The sequence below is a fragment of the Protobothrops mucrosquamatus genome, unplaced genomic scaffold (genome assembly GCF_001527695.2).
Source record: "Protobothrops mucrosquamatus isolate PMUCROS unplaced genomic scaffold, P.Mucros_1.0 scaffold1131, whole genome shotgun sequence".
In the NCBI taxonomy this organism is placed as follows: domain Eukaryota; kingdom Metazoa; phylum Chordata; class Lepidosauria; order Squamata; family Viperidae; genus Protobothrops; species Protobothrops mucrosquamatus.
The window spans coordinates 235,391-250,151 of record NW_015387349.1 but is presented as its reverse complement, the minus strand read 5'-3'; the positions used below and the strand labels follow the sequence as shown (position 1 = coordinate 250,151).

Sequence of the window (14,761 nt, the reverse complement as noted above, 5' to 3'; positions counted from 1 at the left end):
GCGCGCCCCTGGCCCGTTTCCTAGGCGACCCTGCCCGAGCAAGAAGCGGCAGAGAATCCAGAGGCTCTCACGCCGGCGCCCTCAAAGCCAAACGTGGGCGTGGCCAGGTTTGGGTGGGGGTGTGGCCAGGTTTGGGTGGGGGCGTGGCCAGGGGAGGGAGGTGAGTTCCACCACCTTTTCTCTGAGAAAAAAAGCCCTGATCATCTCCATCTATTATCATCTATCTATCTATCTATCTATCCATTCATCCATCCATCCATCTATCTATCTATCTATCTATCTATCTATCTATCTATCTATCTATCTATATCGATCTATCAGTCTATCAATCTCTCTATCTATCATCTATCATTTCCATCTATTATCATCTATCTATCTATCTATCTATCTATCTATCTATCTATCTATCTATCATCTCCATCTATTATCTCTATCTATCTGTTATTTTTCTGTCTGTTATCTATCATCTATCAATCATCTATTATTTCTATTATCTCTATTGTCTATCTATATCATCTATCTACAGTATATACCATCCATCTATCTATCTATCTATCTATCTATCTATCTATCTATCTATCTATCTATATCGATCTATCAATCTATCTATCATCTATCATCTCCATCTATTATCATCTATCTATCTATCTATCCATTCATCCATCCATCCATCTATCTATCTATCTATCTATCTATCTATCTATCTATCTATCTATCTATCTATATCGATCTATCAGTCTATCAATATCTTTCTCTCTCTCTCTCTCTCTCTCTCTCTCTCTCTCTCTCTCTCTCTCTCTCTATCAATCATCTATCATCTATCATGTCTATTATCTCCATCTATCTATTATCATCTATCTATCTACTGTATCTATCTATCTTAATATGCACCTATCCTTAAAAACAATCTGCACTACAAAATTCAGTAAATTTTGAAGGAAAAGGTTTGGTTTTGTGCATTGGCTGCAGAATGAGAAATTAGATTATTTGCAGACACCCTGGATTTCTTCACCATCCATAATCCTGATGACCTGGGACAGCAATTTTCTTAACTCCCAGAGTGTGTGGCTAAAACATCCCAGGAACTCCAGGATATGGAAAGTTGATTTAGTGTGAGAATAAAACTGTCTTTGCTCTTCATTTATCTGCATTTCTATGCCTCTTCTCCTGCATTACTTCAGCAAAACTAAAGAGGGCCAAAGAGATCATTAAACCAGCCCTGTCAAAAATCACATCGCACATTCACATCTCCCTCTCCTAAACAGAGAGGGGGTTAAAATGATCAAGAGACCACAGCTTGTCAGGTTCATTCATGCATCAGGCAAAAGCTACAATTTTAACAGCACAAAAGCAACATTTCTAGGGAACCAACCATCTAAAAATGCATGCAGTTGGGCCACAAACGAAGTTGACAGAAATATGGCAATATGGATTTTAAAGCACATCAGTCCTTCCATCAGAGCATCTTGGTGATAAATACATGTGCATAAAAATTACAAATTTGTATACGCACAGCTCTCCTAGGCAACACCACTTAGTCATCTTTGGCTGATCTCAGAAGCTAAGCAAAACCAGCGTTTGTAGCTGCATGGCAATTGAGAAGAGCAACAAAGATGATTAGGGGACTGGAGGCTAAAACATACAAGGAACGGTTGCTGGAATTGGGTATGTCTAATTTAATGAAGAGAAGGACGAGGGGAGACATGATAGCAGTGTTCCAATATCTCAGGGGCTGCCACAAAGAAGAGGGAGTCAAGCTATTCTCCAAAGCGCCTGAGGACAGGACAAGAAGCAACGGATGGAAACTAATCAAGGAGAGAAGCAACCTAGAACTAAGGAGAAACTTCCTGACAGTTAGAACAATTAACCAGTGGAACAACCTGCCTCCAGAAGTGGTGAATGCTCAAACACTGGAAGTTTTTAAGAAGAGACTGGACAGCCATTTGTCTGAAATGGTATAGAGTTTCCTGCCTGAGCAGGGAGTTGGACTAGATGACCACCAAGGTCCCTTCCAACTTTATTATTATTATTATTATTATTATTATTATTATTATTATTATTATTATTATTATTATTATTATTATTATTATTATTATTATTATTATTATATCATGGTGTCCATAGGGTGTGGTCACAAAAGACAAAATGATGATGTGATCAATGCTCTCCACCTGATGTTTAAAAGTGGTGGACTTTTGATACAGGATACAGAATCACCAAGAGTCATGCTCAACTCCAGGATGACCTACACGTCGTTACAACATGGGTGGGCTGGCATGAATACAATAAAGTAGCTAGTTTGAACTCTACCCTGTTCGATTGTTGACACCGGTCTATAGACACCGGTCTATAGCACCAGTTTAGACATCCACAAATTGTAGGAATTTTGCAAGAGGCAGAGGTAGAATCAGCAACCTTCACAGTGGATGTCATTCTGTGATTACCCAAGAAGTCGCAAGGCTCCAAGAAATCGATAACATTCATGATGTTTTAATTTTTACTTAAAAACAATGAAGGCTACAAATGACCTGAGATGGGTCTTTCGAGAATTCTGTGCAGAAGGAGTTTTTTCTAAATCCATGTCTAACTTAATTGTGGACTACTGTGAAGCTGTCTTCTCCTCGGAGGCCACATTTGGTCTTCTAAGACAGGGCTTTTCAACCTTTTCACAGATTGTACCACTTTTAGGACATGACAATATTCGAGTACCACCAGTGCTTAGCAAGGTGTCAAAAACCTGATGACTAAAAAAAAGGGGGAGGGGATTTTGGGTTGAGGGTCAATGTTAATGCTTCCTTCTACTGCAACAGAGGAAGTTGGAAATCAATGCCTTTTCTTTTCTTTTCCCCTTCTCCCCCTCATTTTTTCCCCTTTTTTCTCCCTACTGTGTCTTACTATTTGCTTTTGTATTTTTGTATTTTATTCTATAATCTAATAAAATGTTACAAACTGTAAAAAAAAGGGGGGGACAGAAAGTACTGGCTATAATTTCTTTGGTGGCGGTTCCTTTGCTAAATCATTTCGCTTTACACTGACAAATGTATGAATTTCTCAATATTTATTAATATGCACCACAACCTTGATGGTCAGGTGGCTGGTCGGCCCTGCTTCCTCTCTCCCTCTCTTCGTCCTTCGCTCGCAAAAGCCCCTCGTGCTCTCTCACCCTTTGCTCGCAAAAGCCCCCCCTCTCTCTCTCACATACATACACACACTCCCCAAAAGCCTTTCCTCTCTGCCTCTCACACACACACACCTCCCCAAAAGCCTTTCCTGTCTCTCTCACCACTTCTCTGACAAAAGCCTTTTCTCTTCTGACTCTTTCTCCAATGTCTTTTTCCCCCCTCTTCCTCTCCTGCCAAAACTGCCTCCTTTTATATCTTCTCCTGTCTCTGCCCTCCTCCTCCAGAGTCGTGTACCACCTGCCAGGTGCCAATGTACCACCAGTGGTACGCATACCACCAGTTGAAAAGCCCTGTTCTAAGACACAGGAATATTTTCAGAGACATCTTTTTACTTATAGCTGGCTTATACCTTTTCTCTCCACATCTCTCCCCTCTCTCTCTCTCTCTCTCTCTCTCTCTCTCTCTCTCTCCCTCTCTCTCTCTCTCTTTTTCTCTCTAGCAGGAGGAAAAGAAGGTGCCTCCGCCGATACCAAAGAAGCCGCCACGCTCCCGGCTGCACCCGGTGAAGGACCGATCCCTGGACTCCGTGGACCGGCAGAGACAGGAAGCTCGCAAGAGGCTCTTGGCGGCCAAGCGGGCTGCCTCCTTCCGCCAGAGCTCAGCTACTGAGAGTGCGGACAGCATTGAGATCTACATCCCAGAGGCCCAGACCAGACTGTGAGGGCTGGGGCCACCTTTTCTAACCCTCCTCCAGGCAGAGCGCACAGCATTCTGGGATCTGCTGGCTGTGTTCCACAGTTTCTTCCAAGAGAGAAACACAAGGAGTTATCCAGTCTCTACTTTTTTTAAAAAAGAAGAAGAAGAAGAACTTCTGAGAAATCCATGAACTTCATACAAGACAGTTGGGAAAACTGAGGTTCTGGCCCTTTCACTCATCCCTCTCGGCAGGACTTGGCAACAACCAGCCTATACCATATGCTGTCCTTGGATCCATCCAGACCCTCATCTCCTTCCCTTCCTCTTCTTATCCCCCTTTGCCTCCTGTTCCATCGGTGGGCATTATCCCTTCCCCTTTAAATCAACCCTGTATATGAGCTTTTCTCACTGTCCTGCAGGCTCGGGCCCCCTCCCACCACCCTGTCACTCCACCTCCGTGGGTTCTAGACACATCAATATTTATATAAAATATATATATATATGTATATGTACTTCTATAAATATAACCGAAAGGGCAGGAACTGCCCCCAAGACCACAGCTGTGTTTCTGATGGCGAGAGCTTCTCGTCTCCTCAGGAGACCCTCCTCCCTTCCATATCAGCAGCCCCCTTCTCACCACTCACGTGCACAAACCATACAAAAATCTCTCTCTCTCGGTTTCCACCCACTCACAAATGTCTCGAGCTGGGATCATCAGCAAGCAAACCAAGTCTTACGTAGTGGTGAGGTCAACAGATCAGTGTTTTGGTGAATCTTGGCATGTCACCGTGGTTTTCCAAGGAGTCTTGGGGAAAAGAAAGAGAAATTTGCAAAAAAAAAAAAAGGGGGGGGAGGGGGAGGGGAGTTCAGAATGTTATTTTACATTAAAGGGTTAGTGGTGTCTCTCAAGGGACCAATATCTGATCATGTGTATCAGAAGGGACCTGTGGCCCAGACAGAAAGCCATGATTTTGCTATTCAAGAAGGAAGTTGTTGATGAGAGTCCAAATGAGATCTAGAATAGTACATCGGTGGTTATAAAGAATCTCTAAGAAGACTGAGGGATGTTTTCATAGAGGGCTTATGCTTGTGCCTCATTCGTGGATTTTTTCAGGGGCCCTTCCTAAAAATGTCTTCCATTCATAATTCTTTTATGTTATGCCAGGGCCAAACTGAGCTTTTCAAAAGAATCAGTGGAAACTCGCTAAGGAGAGAAAAAAGGAATGGTTACGTTCTCATATTAAGTTGATAGTTCTAGTAGCCTGCCATTTGGAAACACCCAAATTTATTTATTTATTTATTTATTATTTAAATTTATATACCGCCCTATCTCCCTTACGGGACTCAGGGCGGTGAACAGGCAATAATAAAAATCACAATAAATATTGAATAAAAAGCCTGCTCTAAAATACCCCATATAAAACCCCTAGCAAAGCCCAATCAAAACTACGCCAGGCCGGCCGCACGGAATAGATGGGCCTTCAGGGCTTGGCGAAAAAGGCGCAGGTCCGCAACTGTACGTAGGTCGGGGGGTAGGTTATTCCAGAGGGCGGGAGCTGCCACAGAGAAGGCTCTCCCCCTGGGGGTCGCCAGCCGGCATTGACTGGCCGACGGCACCCTAAGGAGGCCCTCTCTGTGGGAGCGGACTGGTCGAAGGGAGATATTTGGTAGGAGGCAGTCTTGCAAATACCTAGGTCCGTTGCCATGGAGCGCTTTAAAAGTTGTTACTAACACCTTGAAGCGCACCTGGAAGGCAACTGGCAGCCAGTGCAGCTCACGCAGGAGAGGTGTTACATGGGAGTATCTAGAGGCCCCCAAAATCCCCCGCGCAGCCGCATTCTGAACTAGCTGGAGCCTCCAGGTGCATCTCAAGGGAAGCCCCATGTAGAGAGTGTTGCAATAGTCCAGGCGGGAAACAATGAGGGCTTGAATGACCGTGGCCCAGGATAAATCTAAGGCAGGTTTTCCCATCAGGTGTTCTCTTCATGGACTGGAGTACAATTCGCAGCATGTCCAACCACAATAATTTAGAGTAAAGAGCAGTTGCAGTCCAGCAAATTGGGATGGGGTGAGTTAAAATGATAGCTAGAGATACATAGCTCACAAGCAATGAAATGTGAGATTCCTCGTCTTCAGGGAATCACTCCATATTAACTGTGTGCTGTTGAAACCACGTCGAAAAGTTATCAGGGGTCTAAGATGCTCAGTTCCTTCACATGGGGCACTGGCCAGAGTTTTTACTCCTTAGAATTACTTTCTGCAACCCATGTCCTAGATAAGACTTCCCAAACTCAGTTTCAAGAAGTTAGACTTCAGTTCCTAGAACTGGAGAACTTCAAATATGTTGGACTTCCATTCCTATTGGCCACAATGGCTGAGAATTAGTGAAGGACACCAGAACAGTGGAAGTCCACCTTAGACCAAACAAGTAAATTGTGTCCATCAATTCCACATTGGAAGAGATGATTTATCAAGGTGGATAAGCTTATTTGATAGACGTTCCCAAGCAGAACCAGGAGTTCTGACAGCCACTAGGCTAATGCAATGAAAATCAGTAAGTCAGTTCATGGATATTTAAAACAGCATCAGTATACAGACAGTGACAGGACTGATCCTTATTCTCCTCTATTAAAAAAAAAACACCAAGATCAATGACAAGACAAAGTTGCTGAGGGTGACTTTGTGACCTCATTCCATGAGACTTCCTGGAAAGAATTTTTGAATGCTGGGATTATGTTGTATTGCTGATTGAGACTTGTGGATTTATTTCCTAGCTTATAACCAAAGACCTGGTGATATAAAAATGATAGGGGAAAGTAGGAAAAACCTAGAAGAACCAGGTTAGTTCCAGACAGGATGGCTTTGGGGTGGAATTCAGAGCCAGTGGTCCGATCAGAGAGTGAGAGAAATCTTCAGCCAGCATTTTCTCAACCTTAACAACTTTAAGACACATGGATACCAACTCCCAGAATTCCCCAGAAAGCATGACTGGCTGAGGAATTCTGAGGATTGAAGTCCAAGTGTCTTAAAGTTGCCAAGAATGAGAAACCCTACCTTAGATCTGGGATCCCAGAAGAAAAGGACAGCCTTATTACCATGGATCTGTGTTTTCTCCTGTTCTCAGCAGTTATTAAGAGGGGAGAACAGCAGGAAAGAGGGAAATGGGAAGGGAGAGCCAGGACAAATAAAGACATAGCTTATCACGTTTATTCAAAAAAGAACCTTGAATTACCATGCCTCAAAAAAAAAAAAAGAATAAATAACAGCCACAAAACTGCAAGCCATAAACAGATGCCAAAATTTTGTTCATTTATCAATGTTCCTAGTTTGTCAACAAAGAGTTACCAATCCCCATTGAATGGAGTATACCAGCTTGGGAAAAGTAGCATTAATTAGTTTTTGACATGCCCTCCGGAAGTATAAAATCATAACTCCTATCATGTCCAGCCAGACACAGACCAATCCTTCCCGGGGTCACCATTAGATGCAGGAAGGCTGTGCTAGCAGGATCCCAAATATTTGACTGCATCCACATAAATGCTTTAAGTTGCTTACTGAAGTATCCCATTCGCTTGGTGTTTGCTGCATGTGGAAGCATAACCTAACCTAGGTTCACACAACACACTAAAGGTAAAGGTAAAAGCAAAGGTTTCCCCTGTCCAGTTGTGTCTGATTCTAGGGGGTGATGCTCATCTCCATTTCCTAGCATAGGGAGCCAGCGTTGTCTGAAGACATTTTTGTGGCCATGTGGTCAGCCTGACTATATTCCAAGGCACACAGAGCACTGTTATATTCCCACCAAAGTGGTACCTATTTATCTACTTGCATCTGCTTGCTTTCTGACTGCTAAGTAGGCAAGAGCTGGGGCAAAAAAGGGGAGCTCACCCCATCGCGTGGCACCAGAGTCTCAAACCCGAGCTGTCAAGCTCAGCGTCTTTGACCTCTAAACCATCATGCCCCCCTCATGCAACACAGTAGGCCACCACCAAAAGAAAAGTGAAAACTAACCAAGCTTAATGACTGTGTGAATGCACCTGCAAGGTATTTATCTAACTTAGTTGGGTTTTTCACGTACTGTATACACAACCAATGGATGATCTGTTCTAAGATCATCTCTCATCCCTCAGTTGCCAAAGGAAGTGACTAAAAACAAACATGTAAAAAAGATTGACAAGCATGACCATCAATGTCACCTCTTTGCGTTTAGTTTTAGCATGGCAAAAGCCCCTGCAGGTTCTCTGGGCGGAGAGAACAAATAAGTTGGTTTCTTAAAAGGATTCTCACGCAAGACAATTCTTAGTTTTTTCTATTGACTTCAAAAACCAATTCACATTTTGGAAAAGAGAGCCAGAATCCTCCTGGGTTTATTTCAGCTTTGAATGTATTACTTCTTAGTCTGATAGTTGATCTCCCAGAATTGTATTTCTTTGGGTTTCTCCCCAGTTACACTAGTACAATCCTGCAGAGTAAATCACATGTTGAGCTAAGCCATAATATAATGGGTTTGCTTTGAGCTGAGTGTTGTGAAAAAGAGAGGAAAGACCCAGTTGTTGGTGCTGGTGAAGGATAATAACAGTGCAGAAGACAAGGTTCAAAATAGACCACAAAAACCTTTCTTGCACGTAGTCAATTCCCCAAAAGATGTCAAAGGCTAAGATTGTCTAATAGTAGGGCATCTCATAAGGTTCCTGAGATCTGAACTGTGAAAGGTCCTATGACAGTGATGGCGAACCTTTTAGAGACTGAGTGCCCAAACTGCAACTCAAAACCCACTTATGCATCGTCGAGTGCTGGGTGGGTGTGGCCCATTGGCTGGGTGTGGCCAATTGGGTGGGTAATTGGGTGGTAACGACAGACTGGGTGGGACTAAAAAGTTCAATCAATCAATTCCAACTTTGCCAGATTTTTTTTTCCTGCGACAAGTTGAAATTGACTGATTGATTGAACCTTTTTTTTTTTTCACACGGAGGGGGGCGGAGGCCTAAAGCGAAAAGGTTTTATAAAACCCAGCTGAAGGCCTAGGACTGGGGCAACGGCGCGTGTGCCCACAGAGAGGGCTCTGAGTGCCGCCTCTGGCACCCGTGCCATAGGTTCGCCACCACTGTCCTATGAGCTAGCCCAAGACATTGGTGTCTTCCCTGATATATTGCATGATCTCAGATAAGAAAACCAGTTTTGCAACGTATATGGAATTCATAGACTCCATCCAGGATGCTATCATTATGTGTCATATTCAATCAAAATAGAGCTGGAAGGGACCTTGGAGATTATCTAGTCCAACTTCCTGCTCAAGCAGGAAGCCCTATACCATTCCAGACAATCTCTTCTTGAAAGCCTCCAGTGATGAAGCACTCACAATTTCTGGTGGCAAGCTGTTCCACTGGTTAATTGTCCTCACTGTTAGGAAGTTTCTCCTTAATTCCAGGTTGCTTCTCTCCTTGATTAGTTTCCATCCGTTGTTTCTTGTCTTACCTTCTGGTGCTTTGGAAAATAAGTTGAACCCCTCCTTTTTGTGGCAGCCTCTCAAATACTGGTACACTGCTATCCTGTCATCCCCTAGGTCTTATTTTCTCTAGACTAGCCATACCCAATTCCTGCAACCATTCTCCATATGTTTTAATCTTCAGGCCTTTAATCATCTTAGTTGCTCTTCTCTGCACTTTTTCCAAGGTCTCAATATCTTTTTTGTAATGTGGTGACCAAAACTGGATGCAGTATTCCAGGTGTGGTCTTACTGTAGATTTATAAAGCGTACTAATAGGCATATAATGGTATATATAATAGTCATATAATAGTCTTATAATATAGACTCCCTGTTTTTCGTGTCTGTTATGTTGGCAATGTCTCACCCACAATAGGAGAGCATGGAGTCTGATCATTTGACCTGGCCTTTCTTAATGTCCCCCTTCCTTCCTTAAAGTCCACAAGAGACGGGGAAAGGGAACATATTTCTTGGATGTTATTCAATACCAAAGCATCCTCTGACAAAGATGCAAATATTGTCTGGCACATCAAATAAGAGAAGATAACTGAAAAGATAATTAGGGATTATGACTCATGCTCAAGCAATATAATCTGATAAAATCAAGTGGTTTTTCCACTTCTGTCTATCTGATGCAGACTAGGAATTTATTTCAATACCAATATACACAAAATGAATCAGTGGTTATTTTTTTGGGGGGGGGGGGTGAAGAGGTCTGTTGCTGGCAGCCAAAAAAATCTAGAATAAGCCATCTGCTCCTATGCCCCCCCCCCAGCTGTTACGGATTCTGCAGAGACCCTAAGAATTTTGCAAAACACAAAGATTTATCTACCTCTGCACTAAATGGCCCAGTATAAGATTTATTACCTATTTTGCATCTTTCATGCTTCATTTTTAATATATCTATTAGCAATTCAGAGTGTATCCGACAAGCAAATCAATATTTAAAAATGAAACCATCTCAGTCCATCAAGTACGCCCTTCATTTAATACGTGTACAGAGAGGAAGGATATAGTCCCTGGTTTTATATATTTTATATTCCCATGTGAAGGTAGTTGGAAGTACAGATTCTCAAGCTAACATGATGAGAAAAAGAGAATGACAAACCATGTGAGAATCCAATAGCAATCCAAAAATGGCTGTTGACTGCTCAGAGGGAATGTAATTTTTGGCAAATCACTGTTTCTTTGTGTTCCTAATTTAAGGGGTAGTTTAGTGTAAATCAGTGTGTCACATACAAGCAAAGCTCCAGAAAGCTAAATGATGAATTAGCAAGCCACAATTTAACCAGGAACCTTGCACAATTCAGCTAGTGCAAAGTTTAGGTCTTATTATGCCATGCAGGCCAGTTAATGATGGATAAGTGTGTCACACAAATACAACAATACACACAACACACACACAGAGACACACATACATTGGGTGGCTAATTTTATTTCTGTCAAGAACCAGAGCTTTTAAAAAGGAGCCCTGGTGGCGCATTAGTTAGAACGCAGCATTGCAGGCTAACTCTGCCCACAGTCAGGAGTTTGATCCTGATAGAGCTCAAGGTTGACTCAGCCTTCCATCCTTCCGAGGTCGGTAAAATGAGGACCCAGATCTTTGAGGGCAATAAACTGACATTTGTAAACCGCTTAGAGAGGGCTGTAAAGCACCATGAAGCGGTATATAAGTCTAAGTGCTATTGCTAAATTCGTTTCTCTTGGGCCACCACATTAGTCTGCATGAGAATTTGCACTGAAACTCTAAACTCCACGGGGGGGAAAAACATTACTGAAATTCACACCCTTGGAGTATTTTTTTTTTCTCAAAATATCTTTTTCATGCCTCTCTCTCTCTCTCTCTCTCTCTCTCTCTCTCTCTCTCTCTCTCTTCAGCAGAAAACATACCGACACTTTGACCATCTTCTTTTAATCTTCCTTGTAATTTTGGTCACCTACAGAAGAAATCCCCAAATCATTGAATCTTTTAGCAGGCATCAGGCTTTTGACAAATGTCTGCCACTCCTTGTCTTCTTGGCGAAAAGTTGCCCCACCTAACAATGAAGCTTTCCTAAATCTGGCGGGGGGGGGGGGGTATTTATTTTTTATTCAGAAAGCAATACTGCTCTCTGCTGGCATAGAAATGCAGCAAGTAAAGTCTTCTGACTTTCTGTGGCCAAACATCTGCCTGGCCTTTAAGTCCCCTTCCTTCTTCTTAGCCTCAGTTACTTACACCCCAGCCAAAGATGCCAGCTTTATTCCATTATCAGCATGAGACTCTCAAAGGTCATCCTTTAGGAATCAAGTCCCCACAGTTCATAATTCATCTGAAAGGACCCTGCCAAATCCTGGAGCTTCTCCATCGCCCCCACAAGAGAAGGCAGCCATCTGGTCTCCCCATATTTTGGACCACAAGCCCCACAACTCCTTGCTGTGGTCCACGAGGGCTGGGGCTGCTGGGAGTTGCTATCCAAGCATCTGGAAATCTGCATAGTAGCCCTGAACTTTCTTAGCATATCCTTCGTGGGGTAAGTTTGCCTAATAGAGGTGAGTACAGGTTTGGGAAGATCTTGGCAAGATAATATCCTGGTTCTTTGACACCAGCTTTATTTTTTCCCAAATGCAGTTGGCCGCACTGTGTTATTCCACAAACGTCAACAATGAGAGCTGGTTTGTTATCTGTACTTACAGGTAGTCCTCAACTTACGATCAATCGCTTAGAGATCATTCAGAGTTATAATGGACCTCCACAAAGCTACTTACAAGACAGTTCCGAAGTTCTGATAACCAGAACTTGTTGCAAATGTTGACTTGCAACATTTTTTGTCAGAAACCAACATTTACTTCCAGTTTCTACGAAAACCGCCCACATCAAACAATGGGTCCACTTAATGACCACGATGTTTGCTTAACAACCGTCACAAAAAAGTCATAACAATCAGGTTGATCACATGATGACCCACTTTACGACCTTCATGACTTACAACTTAGAATGGCCAGGGTCAATTATGGTCGTACGTCAAGGACTACCTGGTACTGCTTTTTTCTGTGGCTGTTTCTCACGGAGTAGCACTGCAACGTCTAGCCCAGGGGTCTTCAAACTTGGCCCTTTTATGACTTGTGGACTTCAACTCCCAGAATTCCTCAGCCAGCGTGCCTGGCTGAGGAATTCTGGGAGTTGAACTCCACAAGTCATAAAAGGGCCAAGTTTGAAGACCCCTGTTCTCTAGCCCATTTGCCTTTGGGGGAAAATAGGGACCTAGTTAGGGGTCATTTTGAGAACAGGACAGTCCCCACAAGCCTCATTACCAGGTTGTAAGGATGGAGGAATGCAATTTTTTTTTCAGTTGCTCTTTTGTATAGGTGGATTGAAGATGTCAAATTGTGTTGGTCAAACTTGAAAATAATTGGCTGTGTTTTGGTATACATTTCTCCAAGCACTTTTGTTGGCTAAAACTGCATCTACAAATTGCAAAGAATTTTCCCTAAAAACCTGCAACTTTATACACAGTTTTCAGGAATAGGTGCATTTCTCATTCTGCACACGATTTTTTACTTTGTCTATTTTTTTAAAAAAAAATGGTAAACAGCATTACATACTTTTTAAGAGTGTAAAAGTCTGTTGTTAACTAACTTTTGGTTCATACATTGGGTCAAAAAAACAACAACAGTTCAGTGTAAGGACAAATATCAACTAAATTACTTTCCTCTGATCCTTGCTGTATGGGATCCAGAATGTGGCTGATTGTGCTGTGTCTAGTATCAGGTCTGCTGACCAATATCAATCCATCGTGGAAAACTTTTAAGAAATCCTCCCTGGGCCAAAGGTTGCGTGCAAAACACTATTTTCAAAGGCTGAAACCAGATTCATTCATCTTTTTTTTTATTTCTCTCAGAATCTTCCCATAATTTGCATTAATTAAAAACACTACCATCCCCTAATGTTGTAGTCTTCTTCCAATAAGCTTTCTTACAGGCAAACATCACTATGACATCACTTCCTGAACATTCCCTTTAATTAGAAATCATCCCATCAGTCAAAACAAGGAACTCATATAAGAAATGAAACTTTTTTTTAAAAAAAGGCAATTGATTGTCTATTGATAGTTTGATAAGGATTTGATTGAAAAACCTTCCCTATCTCTTATCAACTTTAAAACAAACCCAGTTATGCCCTAAACTGCACTCGCTCGTATGTTTCACGCACCTGGAAATTTCCAGTAGAATGACTTCTTTGTCCTATATTTAGGACCAACATAAGAGATAGTATTGTGCCATCAAATTGTTTTTGACTGCTAGCACCACATAGATTTTCTCCATTTTCTCTGTCCCTAACTTAGAGAAGTAGTAAACCCCATTTTTTCCCAGGCGTTCAAAGTGATGTTTCCTCCTGAATCAAAAGTTAAAGTGATGCAGAAAAAAATGGTTCTCCTACTAACTACTTTCCAATTTTTCTTTTCAAGGGAAAACCCATCCCAGATAGGTTCTATATGGGTGGATGAAGTCCACAATGCTTTCCCATGTCTCCATTCCATTCCAAGAAAAGATTTCAGGAGAGAATTCCTCCTTTATTCAGATCAGGAACTGTGGGAAACCAGGAGATTAAGAATGATGGAAGAAATGTGTAAATAATTTCCAATGAACTCAACTCAACAGTAGCAGCTCCTGCTACCTGCAACATCAAAATAAGCTTTAAAACAAAGTCAAGACAAATTTAAAAGGAAATTCTCAAGTACCTTGAGGATGATAAAAAAATAATAACGGGAAGCAAAATTTCAGGAAAAGAGAAGACAGATTTCAGTACAGTATTTGACTATTTCCATGAGAGTCCCAACCTAAAGGATTCATAAAAGGGCATTCAGTCTTGTATGCAGAGGGCTAGGAAATATCCTGAGAGAATTGAAATAGAAGACTTTTAGCATCTTGGTCTTTGGCCCTTGACACTTGCATTGGTTCTAAATGCCACAAAGAAATTTAACAGAGCATCAGTTAAAAAGCCAAGGAATGTTAGGAATGCTGCTAAAAATAAGATTTATGATGCTTCTCAGGGAGAAGAGAGGTTTTTCGCCCCCCACCTCTAAGTTGCTGCCAGGTTTAGTGCCAAAGCAACATCTGAGATGGAGATGGAGAATTGTGCTCAGGCAAAAAAACACCCACATTTTTACAGATTCTGAGGTAAACATTTTAGAAAACAGCCAATTTTTCTGTTCAGAAGAGAGAGGAATGAGTAGCAGGGAGCAGTCATCTAAAGCAGTGACACTGAAGGGTTGAAACTATTCTTTGACTTCTCCCCTAGACCCCAAGTCCTCACACCACTCATCCTAAGTAGGAGAACTGATAATAAGTGTTTGGGGAATGGGATGGTTTTATTTTGTGGGGTGGGGTGGAGGAAATATCCAATGGCTGTGAACTGGGAAGTCCTTGGTGCTCACTGAGCTTGATGATTTTCATGTAGATGTTTCATTACCAAACTAGGTAA

The 14,761-nt window shown here is 42.1% G+C and overlaps 1 protein-coding gene across 1 annotated transcript in view; it reads left to right on the top strand.

The window, feature by feature from the left end:
• DLGAP3 (DLG associated protein 3) overlaps positions 1-3,843 on the top strand; it is a 43,925-nt gene extending 40,082 nt beyond the window's left edge. The window contains exon 10 of the mRNA XM_015820457.1: positions 3,625-3,843. Coding sequence (XP_015675943.1) covers positions 3,625-3,843 — 219 coding nt within the window. The remainder of the gene's footprint in view (positions 1-3,624) is intronic.
• The last annotated feature ends 10,918 nt before the right edge of the window (positions 3,844-14,761 follow it).